At 42.8% G+C, this 26,458-nt stretch overlaps 1 protein-coding gene across 1 annotated transcript; it reads right to left on the bottom strand.

Annotated features, from left to right (window-relative positions):
• Positions 1–249: 249 nt before the first annotated feature.
• Positions 250–24,579, bottom strand: LOC132987302 (transient receptor potential cation channel subfamily M member 2-like). The gene is made up of 32 exons (XM_061054281.1): positions 24,323–24,579; positions 23,851–24,019; positions 23,557–23,737; positions 22,673–22,836; positions 22,404–22,584; positions 22,216–22,277; positions 21,933–22,133; positions 20,832–20,934; positions 17,869–17,990; positions 17,209–17,583; positions 16,815–16,940; positions 16,588–16,717; positions 16,340–16,485; positions 15,496–15,608; positions 8,764–8,862; positions 8,423–8,648; positions 7,251–7,369; positions 7,035–7,167; positions 6,441–6,612; positions 6,171–6,351; positions 5,852–6,033; positions 4,250–4,382; positions 3,443–3,530; positions 3,110–3,194; positions 2,886–3,025; positions 2,724–2,788; positions 2,426–2,455; positions 2,241–2,327; positions 2,013–2,088; positions 1,813–1,914; positions 834–950; positions 250–686 (listed from the first exon to the last, which is right to left on the bottom strand). The coding sequence occupies exons 1-32, from the start codon at positions 24,490–24,492 to the stop codon at positions 570–572; spliced, it is 4,395 nt and encodes a 1,464-aa protein (XP_060910264.1). The 5' UTR covers positions 24,493–24,579; the 3' UTR covers positions 250–569.
• Between the last annotated feature and the right edge of the window lie 1,879 nt (positions 24,580–26,458).

Below are 26,458 nucleotides of genomic sequence, written 5' to 3'. Positions count from 1 at the left end.
TTTTTCTTTATAAGTGCCATTTTAATACGGCAGTAAAACTGAACTTTTTTTATGTAAGAGGTACTTTGTTAAAATGTATAATTTTATTTACAATCAGTATATTGCCTAGTTTATGTTCTGGTTGAAAAAAAGTACATACTGTCAATTCTGTCACATAAATGATGCAAAGGTTAAAAAATATGACATTGGCCACTGAAATGTATGTATTAGTATGAAGTAGCATAAAAATTAGGTACTCGTGAAAAACAACTAGCTCAAAGTTGTATTTGAGTTTGTGTTATTGGCCAGTCTGCTATAATGAAATATGTTCTTTATCAAGAGAGCACATATGAAGTCTAAAACATGAATAAGGTGTACAGCGCAGTGTGTGCGATCATTTTACTGTCCAATGACTTTAGTGCAAAATAATTCACAGCAGCATAAATCATGGCTTTAAAGTCTTTTGTTCCCCAAGTGCATTTAGTGCAACAGAAAATCATCTCTATCAGCCTCTAACTGAAGGCTACATGAACCAGCAGATGAAAACCTGTGGACAGAGAGGCACATTTACAGCTGCAGCAGAATGAATGTCAGAACTTCCTGTTGTGCAGCTCAGCGACCTGCTGCAGAGAGTCTCTTTGGTTCGAGGACAGTCTGGTTTTGCTGCTCACCTCCTGCCACTGTAGAGCGCCATTGCTGCTCACCACCTGAAGAAAAAAAGAAAATCATGAAACTAAAGTAATTATTACTTTACTAAAAACACAGATGCAGACAGAAAAAGTCAAACTCTTCATAATATAGTAAAATACCACCCCCCTCTACATTCAAAACATATAAATAATAAATGTTCTCACCACGTTGTTGATATCTAACAAAAGCTCACTGGTTCTGCTCAGGTGAATGTTTAACACGGTTGTTTTCACCCAGGCGTTATCTGTATTCCTGCAGTCATCTACATAATCATCAAACACCTAAAAGAAACAGAGAAAAACAACAACTGCAAGTCAGAATCCTCAAAATCCTGAAAAAAATCCATGTAAAATAATCAAATAACTAAAATATGTTTTAATCAAAAAACCCTGCTGGAGTTCAGGATTGTTAGAAAAGTTCAACAGCAATACAAACTGCATCCTCTTGATGATTGTAATGTTGATGGACGTTTTTATAAAATTCAACACTACAGCCTAAATTATTTCTTTTGGGCTGTTGTATAAGCCTGCATTAGTTTGAGCAATGTGTACTGAATAAACTGGCTCAGGACACATCGGTTAGTCTCTAAATAAGGTCTCCCATTGGGTGTCAAATGAGAGTTTGACCTCATTGTAACAGGGAAATCACTTGCTGTCTTTCTTGTTATAATCGTGCATATAATATATCTTATATTTGTCAGTGAGGACCTCTAAAAGTTCAGACCCTGTCAACCTTCTTTTCTTCTTTTCTGATACTTTCTATACATTTGTTGTGCAGCCTCCTCACCCAGCTTTTTTATAATTACACTTTGGGAAACTCCTGTGTAGTTTCTTTTAGCTTGTTCTTATCCATCACATTATTGTCATTCTTTAACAGTTGGTGCTTGTCTTAGCTAAAATTGCATTTTATGATATATTTTTTTATCACTTAAGCGTTTGCTTAATAAGCTTTTATATTTTTAACAAATTGTAAGTTGGCCTGCAAACATTTGCAAATAACACGCTTATCCTCTAGTTTCTTCAAGCTGCTGAGTGAGTTTGTGTTCATGTAATTATTATTATTTTTTATTCACTGCTTTGCCTTCTTCATTAATTGTCCCTCTAGGAACATTCAAACTCTACTTTCAGAGTTGCACAGATGTACCTTTGTTCCCTCTGAAGCTTTTTCAGACATTTTTTCAAACAACTTCTTTCCAAATGTTCTCTTGAGAATCACTGGTAACTCATCCGCTGATTGGACGGGTCCCTGCAGATTTAAGAATGAAAACAGAACACGTTACACGTTTACTTGAGCAACAAAAATGAAAAAAAAAAAAACAGCCTTGATCTAACATTAGGACTTACCCCAGGTAGAACTAAGGTGCCATGGTTGTCCCAAACTGCCAAGTATTCCAAAACAGATCTTTCACTGTCTTGCCACCTAAAAAAATCCACATTTAAAGCTTTAAGGCGTGCCGTGCAAAGATATATGACTTATCAGTCAATCTTTCTTTGTATAGCACTAATTCATAACAAATGTTATCTTAAGACACTTTACAAAGAGCAGGTCTAGACCGTGCTCTTTGACCTTACCGTGTCAGCACGAGGTCTACATTCAGATTTGGACCGAGGTAGCTGAGTGCACCTTGTCCCCTGACACCCGTCCTGCCTCCTGGGTTTCTAATGACAGACAAGACGCACTTCAGACATCGAGACATGTTCATAATGTCCCTGAAGGTGTTATTTGATGCTTTGTGTATCTTATCTTAGAATCATACCTGTAATTATCCAAGTCTACTGGTTCTACTCTGCACGGAGAAGGAAGAAATTAAATGTAAGAGAAGGAGATAGGAGGAGGAGGATGTGATACATGTAACAGGGTTAGTTAAGAGATTTAACATTTTAATCTTACTTTAAAACAAAAAAGTAAATTACTCTATACATTTGATTCAAGTTGGCTGAATGATTTGGTTTTGTTTTAACATGACAATCTTGACCATAGGTACAAATAAATACTCAAACATATCCTTAAAGAAACTAAACACTTTGTATTATCTTCTCTTTGTTTAAACATACCCATCCATTTGGGCCCCACCATCTTCAGAGATGTAATAAGGCGGCATGTATGAACTGAAGCTGACCTGGAAAAAACAGAGGACTTGAAAACCAACCAGATCCAATAAACCCAAACTCTAAACTTCTGAGGTCTAGAAACTGGTTCAGATGTTTATGACATACCTCCCATGGCACCTTCTCCTCAGGCAAGGGGAAACGTGTGATTGTGCTGTTTGGGTAGTGAAACTGCCGAGCATTCACGTGGAACCTGTCCTCTTTCTCAGCTGTGCTCCTCAAAGTGTCGGGGGACTCGTCTGCTGTGGCTGTGGGAAAGATGAAGAAGTAAGCACAACAAGAGGAGGTTTGGTATGTAAACAATCATTGGAATCAGGAAGTCGGGAGCTGACTTAGCGATGGTGGTTCTTTGGAGGCAAAACCTTGAGATTTCAGACTGTCCATAATCCACTGCAGGGCTTTGGCTGACTGGACAACCTGATGACAAAACAAAAGTAGGTCAGATACTTTTGATTACTGCTTGTACAACACGGAAGATGAAAGATTATTATTTTTTTTTTTTTAATCAGGGACATCTGGAAATAAAATGCAACTGAAGTGTATCATCTATTTTCTGTACTGCACCTCACTCATGCTGCCTGATGTAAAAAAAATACTTCAATATACATGCAGGTGCAAATTTAGTGATAAATATATATATAAAAAAAAAAAAAACAGGTCACAACCTGCTCCTCTAGTCGAGCCAGTCTTGTCGCCATGGCAGCAGAGCTCGTCTCCTCTTCCCTCTCGAGTCGATCGTTCATGGTAGTAACCCTCAGGAGACAAACAACAACAATATATAGATGTCTGGTTCTTATTCTAGTGTTAATGCTACATTGTTTGACGTTATATAATATTATATTCATATTTAACAGTAAAAGTAGAACAAAAGCCAAACTCTGAGACAACGATTAAGTCCCTGTATTAAGTAAAGTTGATGTTTGTCTGCTTGCTCAGAGCAAGATAAATAAAGTGATCGTATGAACTTTAATGTGTTCCAGAGACACATGAAAGTGTTATCAGTCTTAAAGAAAGAGTACAGCCGAGGTTAACAATCCAAAACAATGAGCTAAAAGAGGCTCAAAGGCAGATACTCAGGCAGAGCTTGTGTGCTTTGAAGTTCATTTGAATTAAATCCAGAGCTGTGTGTTTTAACAGTGAGGGTCAGGATCTGAACTTAACATGAAGGCAACAGGATGATTAAAGGTGAAACAGGAGAATGGACATTTTGAAGGGTAGTAATGTATGCTTTATGATAAATTCATTCCAACAGACTTTTCTTTTATCCCTTATCTGTTGTCACAAACTAGAAGTTTCAACCACACAGGACTCTCAACGTTTGAATAAAAAGTTGAGGAGGTGGAATCACACTTTGTTGACCAAATCTGGACTAAAACAATATTCAAGATGTGACAATAGATCTCAAATAGACAGAAGTAGCTCAAACATTTGTTATTCAGCTACAGTGGGCTACAGTCGTTGTGTGGTTTTACTTTTGGGCCGTGTCCAGGATGCGCCGCTCCATGCTCTGACTCTGCTCCTGTTGTGTAGAGAGCAGGTATCGGTCCTTCATCAACGCCTCCCAGGACAGCAGCTCCTCCTCCTCTATCTGAGGAAGCTCATTCTCTGAAAAACAGAGTCACAAATGAATTCTTCACCTTAAATAAGACTGTAGATGCACATAGACAAATGGATACAAGAATTTCAGTTTCAGAGGAATTAGGATCCAGATTCAGAAAAAGGACATTGTGTTAAACTTTTATTTTGAAGTGTTGTCAAACTACTTCTTCAGAGCTCAGAAACGTTCACAATTATAAAAGGGACAACATCGGGAAAATATGTGTGTATGGAACCTTGACCAAAATGATCTCTCAACACAAGGTCACAAAGATGGAGTTGCCCAACTTTCACAAAGATGTGTAAGTTGTAAGCATGTTACCAATGTAAGCATTGAAAATTAACCATGTGATATGAGCTTGTTGTATATGGCAGGGTTGGAACTGAAACTCTTAGGTTGTAAATAAAAGCCTAGTTTTTCAAAGATCCATTCAAAAGAGCATTTTCCTCAAGCAAACAACTAAAAAGATAATAATCGTACTCATAAATGATCATTGTAGCCTACGATCAGAAAGAGTGTTTTGTATGTTTTATCTCTGGGTGATGAAGATCAAACTTGAACGTCTACATGATTAAAGGGATACTTCACCCATTTGCATTAAGCTTTGTATCATTAGAAACCTGGTAGTATTTTTGAATGGTCGTGCATCCCGCCCTCATTTTCCCTGAGATGGGAAATCTTTGTATTTCTGAGTCTGTAAAGGAGCTTCCAGTGACACAAAAATCGTAATTTTTGCGTCACTGGAAGCTGCTGCGGTTAGCGGGGTGAAACTACAATGCTAGTTCCTCATATTTTCGACCACTGAAGCTACAGACCAATCACAGATCAGTGGGTGGGAACTCACTCCCAGAATCGAAACTTAACGTCCGCCACATTGCTTGGAAGCTATGCTAACAGGCTCTATGGAGAAAGCTGATAATGGTGAAAAAATATAAATACAGCGGTGAGACGGCTGCTGCCGACAGGCCGGTCTTATGTCTTGGCTGCTGCCGCCGCTGGCAGCAACTGTCTCGCGGCTATATTACTATATTGCTGGCCGCCGTGGCGGTGAGGACGAGGAGCCGGGGCCGGCTCGAGCTGGGGCGGACTGGTAGTGTCGGTGCTCTCACTGTTTGCTTATGGACACAGACATAGAGTCTGTTTTCTGCCAGGAATTTCCAAGATGCTAATTCCTTCTGGAAGAAATCTCGGAGTCAGTTAAGGAAACGGCCTTATGTGTTGAAGTAAATATGTCTGTAAACCTGACCTTAGTGGGAGTGGCCTGCGGTGCTGTGCATTCTGGGACTTTGTGTCTTTCATTCACATGAGCCAAAAAGACACTTTCTGCCTTTTCTCAACTTCAAAATTTATTTCACATTTCTACTACATATATGACCCAATGTCAATACAGATTCATGTTTCAACGGGTGAAGTATCCCTTTAACTTTGACGTTTAGTCTTTGCATAGGCAGAAATAAGTAAATTATTCAAAACGTACTAAACTCTTTGCATATGACGGGGGGCCGACGCAACAACAAGAGCTTGATGAAGAGGTAGAGATGGCTGAAGATGATGAGAGGAGGAGGGGCAGCAGGGAGGCTGTGGTACTCCTTTATCAGCTCGTATCTTTGAAACTTCCAGATTGTGTCTGTGTTGTCCTGAACTTCCTGGAACGTAAAGCTGTGAGAAAAAAATGCACAAAGAGGATGACATGGGAATACTGATGATACAAACATGACGACAACAAAATGAACATCTAAGATAGCTATAGATGTCTCACTACTACGAGTACTCAGACACAGAGAAGTTTGACTCACTTGAAGATCGCTATGAGTAGGTTGAGCAGCAGTATGTTGGCAAAGAGAAGGTAAACACAAAGCATGATGATGGTGAGCCATTCAGGGAAGGCTGGCATTTGGTTTTCATTAAGGACAGGACATTTGGGCTTCAGAGGATCGGTGCCATTCATGCTGCAGGTGTCAATATCAAACGCAGCATCTGCACAGAGACGACAAGAAAGAAAGATTTATTTTTGTTGACAAAGACTGAGATTCTACAACAAAGAAATAATACATTTCTCCACTCACAATCAATATTGGTGGGGAAATCTCCAAATATGATAAGGTACGGCTCATAAACTGCCCCGCGGACGATCCAGTCCAGCCGGTTGTCGTTGTCGATAAGGATTCCTTGTTTGGCTACACCGTATGCCACCACCCAGATACTCAGCAGGAACATGAAGAAGAACATATCCATCATCTGTGGGACAAACACACACCAGACATAAGTCATATCTGAAAACTGTAGGGACTTTATATAGGTTCACTGTGAAAACTAAAATAAATTGGATTATTCAGACTGCATGATCTATACCAGGTTGAACACTTTCCAGTAGGATGTTCCAGTATTTAAACAGTAAAGGGCTCTTTAGGAAATCATGCATGGTAGAATTGGTCATGGATGAAAAAACCTCCAATCTGACTGAGATCCAGTGCGGTACCAGCTGCTACACTTCATTCAAAATCACTTTTGATTTGTTTCTCTCATGTGCAGACAGCAGATGGAGGCCCAGTGAAGCAGAAGCCTCTTTTTTGTCTTTGATAAAAGGTATTTTGGAGCAAAGTGTTTTTTTGTGCTCCCACATTGCATCAGGTCAGCTGTTGTTTAATTCAAAGTCTCACCATCCTCTTGACGATGATGATCTTGGGTCCCAGGGTCTTGCTGATGGTGAAAATGGCCATGAGACGAAGGCAGAACACAACAAAGTCGATGCAGAGGACAACTTTGCCCGCATAGAAAAGTTTAGTGGTTAACCTGAAGAAGAAAAACATTGTAAGTCGTGGGCTGGAGAGCAGTTCTGTAGCAAACAGTGATCATCAGGGAGGAGAAGAACATACCTAAACGCAAGGCCGACAATGAAGAGGAGGATGGACAGAACGTCTAAAATATTCCACACATCATTTATGTACATCCTGGCTTTTTTACAAAATCCAAAGCCATCAGGATCATGAAACAACTGAGAAAAAAAAGGCGAAACAGAAATGGGCGGTTTGTGATTTAGGGATTATTTAGTTGTACAAATAGTTATTGGAATGAGGCACACTCAGAGTGCAGCATCCACCTATGTGGTTAAATTTCACCTCAAATTAATTAAAAATGACTGAATGGTCACGTTACCAGCCTGCCTCCATTACCAAGTACATGCCTATTTGCTCCTCTTCGATACAACAGAAAAGAGCTGCTGAGGGACAGATGTGCCCCAGATGCATTACACACCACCAACCCATAGGTGGCAGCAGAGGGATATGTCCCATGAATTGAGACATAAGGAGTGGGACATGCAGTGTTGAGGTACATCCATTGACTGTGTAAAACATGGACGTAGTCTCAGTGACGTCACCCACTGGTTTGTGAAGAAGTGTTATGAAGCCCTATGAGGGGGGGAAACTGTACTGGAAAATGTTATCTCCACCTGTTTTTTGATCAATTTAGTAACAGACATAGAGCTGGAGTTCAGGCAGGCCTTAAGCTTCTTGGCAAACAGCTACAATGTGCCCATCTGTCAGTCAGTTAAGCCACACCCTAATTGTGCAATTGGGGGCATATCCCTGAGCCTTAACATAATCAAAATGGACAAGTCAATAAAAATTAATTCGAAGGAAAAAAAATGTTATTAAGACCAAGACTGTTTTCTGTACCAGGCTGATTCATTCTGTTGTAAAAATTTGTATTTTAATATTAGCTCAAACAGCGCTTCCTTGGCTTTTGCAGCCACACTCAAGTCGTTTGACCCCTGAGCCAGCATCAGAGATTTAACCAGAGGAGTAACAGGGGCAAGGCGGTGACAAGGAAAACAGCTTTTTATGAGTGTGTGTGTGAGTGTGTATCTATGTGCAGCTCCCACTGTTTGTAATGCAATGTAAAATCACATAATGGGACATCAATCAATCAATAGAGGATGATTAAACAGGTCGTCCTCATACAGTAAGAAAGCACAACAGCAGTTTAAGACCTCAGTGTATGTTCATCTATACTTCCATAAATGTGAGTCCCAGCTGCACTCTCTCACCTGTCTGACCTCCTCACACACCAGAGAGAGCAGCCAGACGTACAGCAGCAGCTCAGCGGGAGAGGGCGTTGCCTGGAAGTCGATCATCAGCACCACAGCAAACAGGAAGAGGAAGGCGAAATAAGACACAATGTTCCAGTAAAACTTGACCTGAGGAGAGCTGTACAGGCAGACCAGTTTGGACCAGCTGCCCAGGATCTTCAGGCGCTGCAGTCTGGCTGCATCACTGTGGACGGAAAAGGTCACTGAGGTCACAGATAGCTTAGTGTTTTTTTTCTCTCAAGTGACATTTAGGACTTTTGTTTCTTGCTTGCAAGCAGGACCAGAAACTGTCTACTTACAGACGACGAGTTTTTGTTCGGAGAACACTTCCTGTCACGTTCTCCACTGTCTTGATCTCTTCATTCTTCTCAGTTTCTCTCTGAATAACTTCATCACGTCTAGAAAGAATTACAATTGATTAAGATTACTTTCAACAGAGGATGATCAAAGCCGATGAGGAAAAAGTTGTAGCACAAATACATTAATAGATTCAGATATATGAACCTATACACCCCTCCAAAAAACAAATCTGTCATACCCTAATGTTCAGACTAGGTTATGTTTCTCTTTATTTTAATATTTGACTTCTTTCATGTTGTTTTCTTTGAGTGAATGACTTCCCTCTCCTTTCAGGTTCCCTCTGCTGCCCTCTTGTGTCCTCCACATGTTTCACATTCCTCCTCATCCCTACTGTGTCAACGTCTTGGTCCCAGCTGAGTCTCATCACTAATCAACCCAGCTGTCTTCACTTGTTCTTGATTACCTCATGTGTAATTAGTCTTTACGCTCCCTGCTGTTTGTGCCAGTTTGTCTTGTGAGAGTAGCATTCCAGCCTGTTCTATTTCATTCTTCCTGACCGCCAGAGGCAGTTCTTAACACTGGATTATATCTGTCTCGTGCACGCGCAGGTTGAGTATTTAATAGTCACATGTGACCTGGGATGACGCCTGACGTAGGTTAAATAGCCCGCGTCACCACGTGAGACACCCCTTCTATCTTCTCGCAGGTATCCGCGATGCAGGTTGTTTACAGAAGGAAGCCGAAAAACGTTTTGCTTGGAGCCCTGTAACCACGGTTGGAGCTACGGAATTTCGTCCTCCAAGGGATGCGATTAGTTACAACGGCTACATTGTTTCACCGTACTGAGCTGTCTGACCGGTGTTTTCGCTGGGGCTCTCAGCGCATTGCGGACTGGCTAATGATAGCTTGAAGTTGGACCGCTGAGGTAAGTATTAACCCTTCCTTAGCTGTACAGTGATTTCATTTTGAGAAGAGCCTGGCTTTGGGTTTCTTTGGTTGTTTTTTCCGCGGTGAGAAGTGTCTGCGCTTTCACCGCGAGGCTGATGGTATCACGGTGTGTGACAGCTGATTGTAATTGACTGCTACGCGAGTGGGTTCGCTCGTCGAGGCGTGACATTTTTTGTTTGTGTAAAAGAGCGAGGGCTCCCCAGCAAACGGTTTTCGCTTGTGGGTTAATGGTAAAATCATTTAGAATAAAAACAGAGAAATATTGAAAAAGAAAAGACAGAACAGCTTAATTGTTTGTTAAGCAGGGCATCTGTAAGCGCTGATTTGTGGGTGTTTGTTGCCACTGAGTGTTTTCGCTCCTGAGTAACACTACCCAGATAGGTAACCATGTCCGACATGTTCGGGTCCCATGTTTGCCGTTCATGCATGGCGCCACTGCATACATCCGATGGACATGATGAGTGCCCTATATGCCTCGGTGTGGGACACCTGAGGGAGGGGCTGTCAGATAGTCTGTGCATGAATTGCAGTTTCATGCCACGGGATCTGAAGCTGGCCCGGCTGGCTGAGGTGGAAGGACAGCAGCCTGGAGACCAGCTGCCTCCAACTGGTTCGGCTTCAAGGAGTGGCGCACCGCCGGAATGTGCTCCACCTAGGAAGAGAAGAAGGTTGATGGTTTAGCCATTAAGGTTGATAAACTAGCCTCCGAGTTTGCAGGGATTAGGACTCTGCTTCTTAACCTTCAGCCGAGCAGGGGGGCGGCAAGTCCGGGGGAGGGCCCACCTGATTGGGATGGGGACGCCTTGTCTACAAGGGCTTCCTGTAGCTGGTTTTGTGGGGCTAGTTCGATTCAAGGAGCAGTGGACGCTTCCGTTCATGCTTACGAAACCGTTTCTCAGCGGACGGTAAGTGGATCCGGGGTTGGTTCAGAGGCTGCCCCAGCCAGTGGTGCGTATGGCGCTGGCATGCTTGGGCTTGGATGAGACCCCGGCCTCCAGCGCCTTCTTTAGACGGGTCCCTCCGCAGGTAAGCTTCTTTGTACCATCATCCCAGCCATATATTGAGGTGCTCCACAAGTGCTGGCCAGACCCCAAGTCTCTGTCTCACCACACTTCTCACAGCAGGGTCCTGGCTTCCATGCAGAATGCCGGCTGTTATGGGCTGGCCCAGATGCCAGCGGTAGAACCAGCTGTAGCCTCCCTCATTGTGTCACCTGATGAGGTCTTGGGACCTGATGTTCGCTGTCCCAGGCCGCAGTGTCGCATGACAGACAATTTTCTAGTGAAATGTTATGATACGGCCCGCATTGGGCGTATTGGTAACTCACTGTCCCATTTTATACTGAGCCTATCACAGTCCCTGCAGTCCTCTGGCCTGGATGCATCCGTCCAGAGCCTGAATGACACATCTTTGCAGGCATTTGCCCTTATGACAAGGGAGCTTGGCAGGTTAATGTCAACGTTAACCCTGACTAGGCGCCAGGTATGGCTGGCTCAGTCTCCACTTCCTGAGCCTGGTCGGAGGGCTCTTCGGGTTCTCCTGGTAGTGCCTGGGGAGTTGTTTGGGCCAGCAGCACAGCAAACCTTAGAGTGTGGAGTCCAGGCGAACCAAACTCGGTTACAGTTTGCTAGCCTTCAGGGCCCTGCACCCGCTCTGAGACGACGGCCTTAGGGGGGCTATGGCACTGGTCGTCCTCGACTGCCGGCCCGGCCTGGTGGCTGCCCAAGAACCTCACAATCCTTTGAGCGGCCTGATTACCACCGATGGGCTCCCCCACGGTCTGCGCCGCAGACCCAGAGAGGTCGGGGGTCTGGGTTTCGCCCCACAAGGGACCCTAAGGGCCAGGGGGGCAGGCCCTGATGCCCCAGGGCCGGCCGTTGGACGCTTCTCCGAGCAGCACCTCAGCTACTGGAGAAGCTGTACTTCAGACCCTTGGGTGGTGGCCACGCTTTCTCAAGGGTACAATTTTCAGTTCCGACGCCGGCCCCCAGTTTTCAGTGGGGTCCGACATACCACAGTCAGCGATCCCACAAGACGTCAGGCACTCAGCCAGGAGATAGCCAACCTCCTGGAGAAGGACGAAGGCGTAAATCAGCAGACACAGCAAGTTGGGGTCTACTCAGTGTATTTTCTGATCCCCAAAAAATAAGGTGGGTTTCGCCCCATCCTAGAACTAAGAGGGCTGAACACATTTCTGAAGGTGTTGCCTTTCCACATGCTGAGAACAGCAGATGTGCTACAGGCCGTGACACGGCAGAGTTGGTTCACATCCATCGATTTAAAGGACGCATACTTTCATGTGCCAATTGCACTCCATCACAGAAAATTCCTGCGCTTTGCATTCGAAGGCAGGGTTTATCAGTTCAAAGTGCTCCCCTTCAGGCTGTCCCTGGCCCTGCAAGTCTTTACACGGTGCATGCGGGCAGCATTGGCCCCATTGCAGGCCAGGGGTATGCATGTCCACCCATACCTGGACGACTGGCTGATCTGTGCCTCGACCTGGAGGCAGTCAGATCAGGACACTTCAGCCCTTCTTCACCATGTGTCACAGTTGGGCCTCACAGTCAATTACGCCAAGAGCTGTCTCATACCCAGCCAAAGGGCGGTGTTTATTGGATTGACCCTGGATTCAGATCGTATGCTGGCCTCCCCGACACAAAGCAGAGTGGAGGCCATACTCCAGCTTCACATCCGTTTCCGGAGAGGCAGGAGGTTACAGTACAGCCTTTTCCTCAGGCTGTTGGGTATGCTAACGTCGGTAACGTCAGTGGTGCCACTGGGCCTTTTGTACCTCCAGGTTTGGACAAATGGCCTCCATTTAGATCCAAGGGGGCACAGATCCAAGAGAGTCAAGGTGTTCAGCCGATGTCTTCTTGCTCTGTGGCCATGAAGAAACAGGGAGTTTCTGTCCAGAGGCGTCTTGTTGGGTATAGTACCCTCATGTCGCGAAGTTGTAATGACCGATGCCTCAACTTCAGGTTGGGGGGCAGTGTGGAAGTGCAGAGCGGTGAGAGGGCTTTGGACAGCGCAGGAGGCTACGCAGCACATAAATGTGCTCGAGCTCCGGGCAATGCATTTGACACTCATCGAGTTCCTGCTGTATTTAAAGGGCAGACATGTTCTTGTGCGTTCCGACAACATGGCTGCAGTCTACCATATCAATCATCAAGGGGGCACGAGGTCAACCCGGCTGCTGCGGGTGGCACACCGTGTCCTGATGTGGGCTTTCCCTCGCCTTGCCAGCCTCAGGGCCATGTACCTGCCGGGGCCACAGAATCTGGTGGCAGACTTTCTATCTCGCCAGAAACCTCCCTCGGGGGATTGGAGGCTCCACCCAGAGGCGATAGAGGAGATATGGCGAATATATGGCAAGGCAGAGGTGGACCTGTTTGCTTCGAGGTCCTCGACCCACTGCCCTCTTTGGTTCTCCTTAAAGGGGAGACGACGAGTCCTCTAGGACAGGATGCTCTGGCACACCCATGGCCAGATCGTCTTCTTTATGCCTTCCCACTGTTTCCTCTCATAGCAGCAACGCTACACAGACTACAGCAGGTCAACCACAGACTTTTGTTGGTTGCCCCGAACTGGCCAGGGAGGCCCTGGTTTCCACGCATGTACAGTCTTCTGAACGGAGTTCCATGGTGCCTGCCGAAACAGCAGGACCTGCTCTCACAGCTGGGGGGCAGTATCTGGCATCCGACTCCGGAGCGCCTGCAATTGTGGGTATGGCCCTTGAGGGGCGTGAGCCACTCCAAGCTGCTTGTGACCAAGCGGTTATCCAGACCATAAATGACTCAAGGGCACCCTCCACAAGGGCACTTAATGCCAACAGGTGGAAGCTTTTTTCAGAATGGTGTAGAGCCCACAAAGAGACTCCTGGGAGTACCTCTGTGCCAGTAGTACTGCGGTTTCTGTAGTCTTTGCTAGAGAAGGAGCTCTCTGTTTCCACCTTAAAGGTATATGTGGCTGCGATTTCGGCCAGGCATATTAAAGTTGATAACCACACCTTGGGGTCTCACACTCTGGTGACCCAGTTTCTTAGAGGTGCTCAGCGGCGAAACCCTCCGCGGGCTGTTAAGGTTCCCTCGTGGGACATGCCTTTGGTGCTTGAAGGCCTTTGCCTCCCCCCCTTTGAGCCTCTGAGGCAGGCAGAGATTGAGTGGCTCTCAGCAAAGGCTGCTTTTCTTCTGGCGATGGCTTTGGCAAAACGTGTGAGTGAGCTTCAAGCCTTGTCGGTGAGTGAGGCATGCATGCGATGGAACTCAGATGCCACAGGAGTGGCACTTTGGCCTAACCCATCTTTCTTCCCCAAGAGGTTGGGGGCAAGCCACTTTAATCAGGTCCTTGCAGGATGAGGAAGCCAATTCAGCAGAGCTGCTCTGCCCAGTTAGGGCTTTGAGACACTACAAATCCAGGCAACCTCAAGTTTTCGCCACTCTGATTGCCTGTTTATCTGCTATGGCGGCCACAAGAAAGGACAGGCCCTGTCCAAGCAGAGGCTTTCCAGGTGGATAGTTATGGCTATTGGAAAGGCCTACAGGTCAAGGGGTCTGCCAATGCCTCTTAATATCAAGGGCCATTCCACGAGGAGTGTCTCCACTTCCTGGGCAGCACTACGGGGGGTCCCTCTAAGTGAGATATGTGCTACAGCCACTTGGGCCACACCATGTACGTTTGCCCGTTTTTACAGGGTGAATGTCGCTGCTCCCAGGGCACTGGCAGCAGCTGTTTTTCAGGAACCTTAAGACCCTTCACGGTGAGTTGGGATTCCTCGTGACCATGCTGGTATTAGTCATCCAGTGTTAAGAACTGCCTCTGGCGGTCAGGAAAAATGAAATAGAATGAGAGTTACGTATGTAACTACGGTTCTATGAATTCTGGATGACCGCCAGAGTTCTCCGTCACTCGGGATCTTGGCGAGAAGATTCTGAAGGGGCGTCTCACGTGATGACGCGGGCTATTTAAGCTACATCAGGCGTCATCCCAGGTCACATGTGACTTTATTGATATTAAATACTCGACCTACGCGTGCACGAGACAGATATAATCCAGTGTTAAGAACTGCCTCTGGCGGTCATCCAGAATTCATAGAACCGTAGTTACATACGTAACTCTCGTTTTCTTTGTAGTAGACTTGACTTTGACTCATTTTTGGATGGCGTTTTTTGCCTGGTAATGGTTGTGTACCTCTGCCTGCTCTTTTGAACTTTTGAGCATATATTTGTTGAACTCTAAAATATTATTAAGAGTTAAGCTTTTTTATCCACCATTTGTGCCGAGTCTGACAAAATTGTTATTGTGAACAGCTTTTTAAGTTCTCTGTTATAAATGAACATGAATCATTTTGTAAACAACAGAGAAAACAGAAAAAAGAGCTGCCACTTGCTGCCACTAGGAGGTATAACATAAATACACAAATATTTTTAAATGTGCATGTAAAAAATGTTCTGTGCCAATTCACATGTTTTGACCCTTTATTGAATGTAATTATTGTGTGTAGATATATATATGCACTGTATATATTTATAGTGAGTGATTACTTGCTTTTGAGTAAGAACCTTTTGTATATTCGCAGAGTATTAGCTATAAATGTGAGGTTTTTTTGCAGCTGCATGTTTGTATTTCTCCTAGTATTTTATTGTAGCTGTGTCACCGTCTTTCTGTGCCAAGAATCATACAGTATCTTGCATAGTGACAACTCTATTGTTGTAATAGACATCACGTGCAACGCCTATATTAAAATAAAAGTAAGACATTTCTTTCTACAGACCTAAAAAACTCACCTGAAAACAAGAAATCTAGTGTAGATCAGTGGGAAGAAGACCATGCAGATGAGCACTCTCCACACAGGGTTAACCACTGAGAGCTCGCCACACCAGATCTGAGTCAGAAGAGCCTAAAAGATGAGTATGTTATCTTATTGAGCCAATCTGAATCTTCAATATTAATTTCTTGGTATTACAAAGAAGACTTTTACATAAGATTGTGTAGCCATGTTTAATTAGGTCTGAATATTTAGAAACACGTAACTGATTATTTTAAAGGTCACACATTATGCAAAATACACTTTTCATTGTTTTTCTTCAACACTAGTATGTGTCTATAGCTTGTCGACACTCCCCCCCCCCCCCCCACCTTTGAGGAAAGTTTATCATCTCCGTTTATTGCCTTCTGAATTTTTCAGAAAACGACTGCTCAAACAGGCCATTTGGAAAATTGTGATATCACAAAGGGCAGTTAGCCCTCCCCCAGGTGGGTGACACTCCCACAGCTAGGTGTTTGTTCTGCACTTTGCGTCTGCCTTTCCACCGTTATCAATCCAGCATGGTGCAAGAAATCCTGAGCCACCCAAACCCTTCCAGAGGGGGGCGTGGTCAGACACAGCTCATTTACATTTAAAGCTACAGACACAGAAACAGCCTGTTGTGAGCAGGGCTGAAATATAGGGGTTTATAGGCATGATGAAGTACAGGATCAAAGTGGATTTTTGGCAAGAAACCTCACAGAAATGTTTTGGGGTGCTCTGAGACTTATTTAATATGTATAAAAATAAATAAATATGTATTTTTATATGTGACCTTTAAAACAAAAACCCCTAAAGATTAGGCTATATGAAGTTCCCTTTACCTGAACTCCTGACTGAGCTACAAAGCTTTTATCATCTGCCTCCAGTGCCAGTCTTAGGCATGTTGTCCTTCCCCAGTATGGTGACGCACGAACCAACAACTTCTGAGCCCGCTCTTCATCATTGTTATTGCACTCACTGAACACACCTGGAATACACAATCACACACACAATGAAACAGGTACCAATCTTGTAATATCGCATTATATCACATCAAAAAAAGCTGCTAATGTCCCATATTGTCTTATACCTATGGCTTGTTTCTCATAGTGATTAGCAAGTTCACGCATGACCTCTGCCTCGTCTGCATCGCTGCCCTCCTCTGCCATTTTCTTCAGGATCATAGTGGCAGCTAGAGCAGCGGACATGCAGTCTCTACACTGTGTTCATACAGATACACAAAGTACAAGGATGTACACATGACACAAGACACACCAGGTAGTATTTTAAAAGCTCTCTGCAGAAGAGTAAGATCACCTGCTCCCAGGCAATTTCCGCAAGATCTTTGTTGTTTTGGACGACAGCCCAGAGGAAAAGATCTCTGCCGAAGTCCCTCTGAGGTTCATCATGTGGAGACTCTGAACCTGCCTGAGATTTAGACAGCTGGAGGAAAGTAAAGGAATGTGCATTCATCGGAGAGTTTATAGCATTAGACTCAGAATCTCAGAAATACATCCTCAAAGCATGACTCTCTCAGAAATGTAAGAGCAGACATCAGTTTAAAGTTCTCAAATCTAACTTCCCGCCATATGTATTTACAAATGCATATTAAAATTATTCAAACACAACTAATCACCTACTCAACACTTGGTGGGAAAAAAAAAGACTTGTTCATTTAGCTGTAGTCCTTGTCTGGATAAAAGAGACTCACTGATGTAGATGTGTCCTCCATAGTCATATTAAAGTGGCACGTCCTGGTGGAAGGGGGGTAGATGGGCTGGGTGAAGCTGCCCAGCAGGTGGCGCACCTCCTCAGACACATGAGTCATGGAGATGGTCTCTTCTTGCCTTTGGAGAGCTCGAACCTTTCTCTCGAGCGCTCGCCTCTTGCTGCGGCGTGCTCTGTCCACCCGCTTGGCCAACTTGCGCAGAAAGAAGCAGCCGGGCATCTGTTTGTAGAGCTCGCACAGGGTTTCCTCGTCCTGCAGGAAATCTCTCAGACTCACACCGTTCTCCAGCAGCAGACTCACAAACTGAGGCTTGTTGCCCACCAGGGCCGAGAACATGGCCCAGTGAAGGTCACTGGACTGTGTGGGATTGAACCAGTGCATCAACAAAGGATGAGCATTCCAGTAGAATCATCAAGACTTTACAAATAAATACACATCTTTGATTTGATGGTACAGTCTTTTATACAATCATATTTCAACTTTCTGTCATTACAGTTCCATTAAACAACGTCAAGAAAGGTCAATGAAGGATCATATTCCATGTTTTCCAAGTCAAGCCATTGAACTTGTTCTTATTTTAGACAGGAGGTCTTGTGTCTGAAAGAGACTGCTGACAAAATGTTGTATACTGAGGAAACCCACCTTCCACTGGCTCTCCTCAGTGAAGATCTCCGTCTCTGCTATGTCCACTCGGTTCCAGGCTATAGCCAACTCCAGCTGCCTCTTCCAGCACTCAATTCCCAGAGACTCACTGATCCTCGAAGCTGAGAAGAGAATTTGTTAATGTTTTTTTTTTACTATTTCTGTTTACATTGATTTAACTGAATAAATGACTGCAAGGGACACCTTTCTTTCAAAAGGCATTTTCTTTACACATCATATCAGTCACTCTCCGTGATCAAGGCACTTTTTATTGAGTAATGATGCAACAAAGTCTATGTATTGTCAGGAAATCCTTCATATCTCTCATCACAGTGATCCAGAGAACAAGGTGACCAAAAATGCTTTTTTTCCCTTTTCAATTGACCATAAAAACCAGATCAAAGTCAATTAATGGTGATGTAAAATGGGAGTAAAGGAGCAAAATTTTACATGGGAAGCCATGGAACTGTTTGTGTTTTGTACTTTTTCATTATTTAGCATTTTGACTTACTGTGAAGAATATACTGTAAAATCTACTGTTGATTATTTTCCTCTCTAGGAAAAGACTGTTGGGCCACGCAGGCTTAGGACAGTCAAACAATGGACTTGGGCCTGCACCTCTGTGAGAAGCCTCATTTGAGTGATTCACTGAGATCACAAAGAGGCCTAAAAGGACTCTTTATCCCAGAATCCCCTGCAGGACTTCACACCTACGTGTGACGTAAAGGAGGGACCGGAACCTGAGGGAGACCCCACAGGAAGGCGGCCAGGTGACAAAACTCTGAGACTTCCATTGCTCTCTCTCTTTCCACGCGCTGACTTCAAGTGTTCGGAGACAAGCTCACCTCCTGTTTCCTGCAACAATTTTCCTTTGTTTTAAGTTTTGGCGCGCAGGTAATCCGCGGCCGGCAGTGTTCTGAATTCCGAGCTCGGACTGTCCAGTGAACGCATCTCAGTTTCTCGGAGAGCATCAGACTACAACAGATTATCAGAAAGATAGTCTCTTTTAGACATTAAGGCCACATTAGGTCTTTGTTAGGTGTGCGCCATCGGAAGGGCGACCACGTGGGACGAAGCAATCTCCCCCCTCTTCCCCTTCTCTATCTCTCTTTCATCCACAGACACAGACACACACACAAACGCACCCAGGTCTTTGTTAGGTGTGTGCCATCGTGAGCGACCACGTGGGTATGAAGCCATCTCCCCCCTCTTCCCCCCCCCTCTCTCACACACACACACACACACACACACACCCCTTCCACAAGCCTTGCTTGATAATGTTTGTTGCTTAGATTAGTTTATGATAGTTATTTGTTTGATTAAGTCCATTGATTTTTATTGGTGTTTTTTTGTTTAAATAAATTCTGTTATAATTTTAAGAGAGCAGTCATTTGTGATTACTGGCGTATTTGCATTGTGATATAAGCTGGGCGCGAAGGCTTTGTGTACGGATTTCACGCCTTCAATCTATTAAATATAGTTATTAATTATTAATAATATTAGTAATTAAATAACTAATTTGAGACTGATTTGAGTGATATTTTGGTTATATTTCTCTGAGTACAGGGTGGTGCCCCAAAATGAGATTAAACATAGTTTAATTATATTTTATTTATATTATTAATAATTAAATATAATTATTAAAAAATATAACCAAAGTTGACTTGATACAACCCCAACAATACATACATGTGATGTTCAGCACTTTGATGTCTTGCCATGCCATAACCTGTGGTCAGAGACTATGATGTAGACTATGAACAGCTTACACTGTCTCCTTCCGTGAAGCATTCAAAAAACAGTCGTTTATGGACGTCATACCATAAACTTGTGGTCATGGACAGAAAAAAAAAGATGGGATTTCTTCACTGAATTACTTCCATTACTGCCTGGAAATGCACTTTAATTTCTGGTTTGTTAATGGATCTCAGAGATGGAAAGTATGGACAAAGCATTTCTGCTAGAATGATGACTCATCGAAGTGATTGTCCAGTGTGCTGGATCTGCCCATCATTAAGAGCACTTTGTCTCCACATACTTTTATATCAGTACGCATAAAGCTTCCTCTAAACAGGTTTCATCTTTCTTTCTTCAGAAAACAATGAGGAAGAAGAGGTTTGGAAGAAGCATTAAAACATATCAAGTGTGGCTATCAAAGTTTCTGTATAGAAGAAGATCGTTAAGGGGGAAATATCTGCAAGAATATCTGTGTTGTATTTTTATCCTGACATATTTGATACCACAGTGCCGGAACTTAAGATTTCTGGAAGTTGCTTCAAACTTTCTTAGAGCTGGTTTGGCAAAATCCCCTTCCTTTTCCAAACGTATAGAGCCAATTTGTAAGATTTCTACTGAATTAAATCATACAATTACCTTACTATATCATCAGACATTAAGGAAAAAATGCTATTTTAAAGTACTGGCTTCTCTGACAACAACTCAGAAGCCAGTATGTCGCCCTTCTAAGTTTCGATTCGGGTCCTGAATGGTCTGGTTTTTGTTTTAACAAGAGAAGTAGGCAGTTTTAAGGCACCCCCACAAAGCTGTTTTGGATGCCCCTTGGTTTGCCAGGTAAAAAGCAAATCAACAGGTGTTGCAGCGATGGAAGTGAAGCGAACTAGTTCAAATATAACTGATTCTACTCTACCTAAAAAGCCTCTGCATTTTTATAATAAGCTCCATGAGGAGGAAGGTTGTAAAACTAGGAAAATATTGGAGATGCTTTTGAAAAATGGAGAGGCTAGAACGCAGAATGGTTTCAAGACTGATGCAGATCTGGCTAAACACTGAAGCTCCAGTGTCCGGGACATGGTAACTTGCATGCACATAGACTCTAGGGAGGAGACAGCTCTCTTTAATGATTTGAATTTGGACTGCGTGCTAGTTGTCATAGTTACATATTGGTCATTTAATGTTGTTTTCTATATCTACAGTCAGGCCAGTAAGACACTGATCATCATTACCTTTGAGTAGCGCTTGTAGAATAGCCACGTCTACATCCCCGTGATCGTCCTCACTGATTCTGAAGATCGTCAGCAGGTGAGGCATGCTGATGATGTCCTGAATCTGAATAATGCAGCAGACACAATCAAGCAAGATCTGAAACTTCATCTGAAAAGCACGTCTGGAAACACGAGTAACAAAGTGCTTCAGAGAGCAAAAATTAAGTAAAAAAAAAAAAAGTAAATATAACAGATAACAACAATAAACACCACAAAAAAATCTACAGACAATGATCAATTAATATACAAAGACGCTATTATTGTATAACTATGTTTTTCTTGAGAAGGGACTTGAAAGTAAACTCTAAAATAAGTTCACCAAGGACTTTTTGATCAATTCTGAAAAAAATGTTAACTTGTGAAAGAGGATGAGATTACTCAATAATGTGATCCTTCACTTTAGATGAAAATCTAAAGATGTTATTAGAATAGAATCAGCTTTATTGGCCATGTATGCTTACACACACACTGAATTTGTCTTCAGTAACTGAGCTCTCAATGTACAAAGTTAAACATTAAACATAATATAAGCAAAAAAAACACTAATATATACATGGCTAAATAAGACAATAGTGCAGTGGTGAGTAGTGCAAAAAATGCTGAGATGAACATGATAATAAATATATAGTAAATATTATTTACTATATATTTATTATATATATTTACTTTATATCTTATTTACTTAAGTAATATTGGTATGAATGGTTGAGTGTCATCTGCATACAAAAATAATACCATACTGCTGATTGTTTATAACAAGCTCAATTTCAAACAACTTGGCAAAAAAAACAAAAAAAAAACACTTAACTATAACTGTTTACCGCTTTTGAAAAACTTAAATTCATGATGAAGAAAATCATCAACTTTAAAAAAGTTTAGATCATCTAAAGAGGTTTCAGAGAAGATAATAATCTGTGGAAGCTTTTTCTTCATCAAGCTCATTTCATCAATAAGCTTTGATTAATATCTATCATTTCTGTTAGAAGGTCTTTTCTTCTAACAGAAATGTAAAGTAATGGAAATTGGTTTGTTCATGTTAGACTTTCCACCTTGTTCACAAACCTTTTTGGTCCACTCTATGATCTTAAGGTCGGGGAACTTTTCATACTCTTTTCCAAAGAACCTCTTCATCAGCAGGTGGATATGGATGATAGTCACCCGGCTCAATGGTAGTCCTGCCGCCTGGGCGATCACATCTGCTATTCTCCCAGAGCCCTCCAAGATCACACATGGTGTCCCACACAACATGGCATTATAGATTGTCTGAGTGGAAAAAAACACAAGGCAGTCAGACAAGGCAGCTCCATGGACAGAGAGAGGGAGGGGCAGAAAACTAATTACTCACATTCAGGGTGCCTGGTCCTCCATCTAAAACTACACACACCACAGGGATGGTCACTCCACTCTCTGGAGGTCAGACGATAAGAAAAATCCATTTAAAATGAACAGCAGGACAGATCGAAAGGACAAGACTTGAGATGTAATCTGAGATTCTTTGCTGGTTTTATTGTCACATCATCAGATATGTTTAACCTTTGTTTCCAAGACGCTTTCTTGAAATGCATTTCTCCAGACGGCTACGCAGCTCAATCTCCACGCCGTAGTTTCCGTGGGTGCCATCGTCCACCAGCAGGAAGTGGGTGTGGTTGTTATCGAGGCAGGAGAGTCGGCCCTGGCCCTTAATGTCCATTGGGTAATGTGCTGGAAAACAACCCTGCAGAGAAAGGAGGAGGAGGAGGATGTTGCATCTTGCAGGATGAAACACATACAGTCCATGAAGTGTGTAAATGTAATGATTGTACCTCTGGATGCACCAAAGCGTCCTTATTGTGAATGATTCCCCATGTTGCCACTCCAATAGCCACAATCTGGCCATGAATGGAGCCGCTCAGGGCGTTGTCCCTCACAGCCTGCCCTACATGCTTCATCACACCTGCGTGTGTACCACCAGTGATGATCCATGCACCTGTCAACAACACAGTACATAGTATAGTATTTGGTATAAATTACAAAGGGGTTTTTACAGATTTCAGATTTCTCCCAGCATGTCATTGAAAAACCACAGGTTTAAAATGAATGTTTAATCTATCACACAGCCATAACATGATGACTAGACTCCAGAAAGTATCTACTCTTGGTCAAGATCAGGTTCCTCACAAAGGGGCGGATACAGGGGGTTGTTTTTCTAGTGGAGGCCAAGCCTGGTGAATAATCATTCTTTAACTTGTTTATTTAACACACTGCATATTGTTAATTCAATATTAAACAATGTTACTGCACGTTGCATATTTTTCATCTCATGCAGGCCTAATTTAGAAGCAAAAGCTCAAGTTAGATTGGAAATAGTATATATATGTTCTTACATGTACTGATAAATAAGAATATATGCCAACACACTACACTTTTAAATAATTAAGAATGTATGCAGTGTTAAATATCAGAGTGAGTACGTGAGATCAGTACAAAGACAATAAGATTAGTGAGAAGTTATTGAGAAGAAGAAATGGACCTTTGACTTAAACAGTGAAGGGAGCTAAAAAAACAGGACTGGCAGATACAATAGCATACTTCCTTTACCTCACAGGTAATCATAGAACACCTGCCTGCACAGACTCTCTCTGGCTATTCATTTGTACACCTTGAAATCCCACACACACACTTACACATTTCTCCCTAGCAGGGTTACCTGTTGTCTGGGCCACTTTGATGAGACCTCTGTGGAACATGTTCTTGATTCGAGCCTTCAGGTAAAAGTTTTTGGCACCTCCGGTCACTGAGATCAGCAGGTTGGGAGGGGAGAGCTTCCATTGTTCAGTCAGTAACTGGTACAGGATTTCTGGGCTAGTGTCTGTGGACACTCGTGCATACTGAAAAATAGACATGCAATAAAAGAGAAAGAGTGAGGCTAATGTTATGCAGGGCATATTTACATGCACAGAAGTGTTTTTTTATTTTACTGGAGAGAAAGCAAAAGGTTCACCTTGCCCGTTTTCTGCCCCAAACCACCCAAGCTAATGTCTCCGAAAGCATCAGTGGGAACTTCATGGATATGTCTGTGTCTGTCCCAAGACTCGCCTGTGAAGTCTTCTGGCTTGATGGCTTCACCCACATGTTCAATCTTTGAATATCCACACCTGCAGACATCCTCTCTGGTGGAGAAACAGGAGCCAATGAATGCTTAAACTTAAAAAAAAAGTCTTCAAGACGAAAAAGCAAAGCGGAGAGATAAAAACACATCGGTCAAATTACAAATTATTTCTGGACAGACAGTTTGATGGAAAAAAATAAAGAATTGAATTGTCATGTACATCTGACAGCATTGTGGGCGATGTCTCCTCCCATATAAACAACAGATTGCAGATGATACAGTATCTCTATGCAGAAGCAGCAACTACAAGGTAAGTAAACACTTTAAACACCAAAATATGACAGCAGAGAGTAACTGATCCTACCTGACATCTTTCTCAAAGAGGCAGCATTCTTTTTTGTCGATGTTCTCCTTGATCCAGGAGGTAAGGGCGCAGCGCTGGAAAGAAGGAGAGAGAGAAAGGTGCTTACCGGGTCTGGCAGCACTTATCGCCAGACTATGAACCAGCTGGGACTCATTCTCAGCTTCCACCATCCTTGAGACAACAAGGGGGAAACAGTGCACAGATGAAGCCCGGGAAGAGAGCTAACTGCATGACAGCAGAGGAGCCTCTGCAGTGGGTGCTGGCTTTCACTGCATCAGTGATGTCAGAGCTGAGCTGAAGCTGAGCAGACTGCTGGAACCCGATTAACCTTCATCTTACGGGACAGAAAGTAGTCTGGTGCCAGTTCTGGATCAATAGTTAATTACTGAGAGAGGAAGATTTTTTCCCCCCCACAAACTTACTTTATACATCCCAAGCTGCTAAGTTTAAAGGGAAACATAAAATTGTAAGCTACTCAATGTATTAAACTGCTACTTTTTGTGGTTAAAATGTTACATAGGCATTGTAATATACATGGCGTTTAATATAACATGGCGTTTAATATAACAGCAGTTTACGAGTCAGTCCAAAAAAAACAAGTGAAATAAGCACCAACTTGACCAATCAAAACATTTAAGGTCATCTGGCATATAAATACATCACTGTTCTAATAATACAAAAAAGAAAGTAAAATAACATAATCCAGGACTTTTTCCAACATTGAAAAACAGCAGAAACCTAATTTCCTTTTGAAGTATTTCTTTATTGTAAAATAAAAGCCCACATAATATATTTCCTACACAATGGTTTCATAAAATGTTACGACATGCAGAACACAGCTTTTATAATGTCCACAGGTACGGGAAAAAAACACCTTCATGCTGGATTTATTTTGTATTTTTTTATGTTCATATAAAAGAAAATTATAAAGCCATGGTACCTATGCACAGTTGACAACATATTAAATGCCAGCTCCTCTAGTTCATTCAATATGTAAACGGACAGATCACTCACCTTTTTAAAATGAGACACCACTCGATTCAGCTGGAGTTTGTCCTGCTGCATCTTTTCGATTAATTCCTGTGGCAGAACCTTATTCTCAAATGATGGCAACATTCCTGGGGGAAAATAAACAAAGCCTGGGATTTTTGTTCAACCTTCTGCTTTTGGAGGAGGTCTGCAGAGTGTGATTCTTCTCAATCTATAAAACCTGTTGAGCCTGACACTTTCTGACATCTGCTTTTATCTCGCTGGCACGTGACCTGTTCTGCATTATCTCTACTTCCTGTGAGTGCTCCTGGAAAAGCACTTATCTAGATGGATTTTTAGTAACCGACTTGTATAAAACTGCATAGCCTACATAGCTACATATTTGTAGTTCACACTCACCTGTTAATTCAGTCATGGTCATCATGGATCAGGTGGACAGAGAGGCTTGATTGCCTTGTTATGTTGCAAAGTTAGTAGGGCCAACCCTCTCTAAACAACATTAACCTCCTCCACATGACACAACAAAGATCTCGTGCTTCTTCCATAAAAGACAATCTGTGGCCTCACATTACCACCAAACAAATGTGAATCTGAACAGACTGAAGTACTCACCCAATGTAAGAGTGTCCACGACCATCCACATACATCCCTTTATGCATTTCAGTCACTTTTCAGAGCCAAAGGGAAAAAAAAGGAAAGCTCAATCACATCACACAGAAATCACAGAAAAAAATCTAGGTAATATTTTTCAATGACTTTGGCGTCCAGATCTTCCTTTACCTGAGATCAAATTCAGCAACATGAGTCCGTTTCCTGTGTCTTGCTTTAAAAAATACTATTTACGGTGTTCAGGTGCTTTGTTTCATGTCTTTCACCAGCCGTTGATGCGAATGTTGCCAGGCGACACCTGAAGTGTTTTACACAAGGGATCTTGTTACTGAAAGGGGCAATGGTTGGCCCTGAACAACTACAATTAGTGAGGATTGTAGTTATCATTAACTAAACCTATAATAGTTTCTGAGTATTATATTGTCTGGAGCTTTACAGAAAAGCAGGAAGGGATTAACAGTTCTACCATTTCACTCTGTGAGCGTAAAGTGACTACAAAGAACACATTTAATTTTAAAGTTGACATTGTTGTCCCTG

Source organism: Labrus mixtus, chromosome 13 (genome assembly GCF_963584025.1).
Source record: "Labrus mixtus chromosome 13, fLabMix1.1, whole genome shotgun sequence".
Classification (NCBI taxonomy): domain Eukaryota; kingdom Metazoa; phylum Chordata; class Actinopteri; order Labriformes; family Labridae; genus Labrus; species Labrus mixtus.
This window is presented reverse-complemented; position numbering and strand designations above follow the sequence as displayed.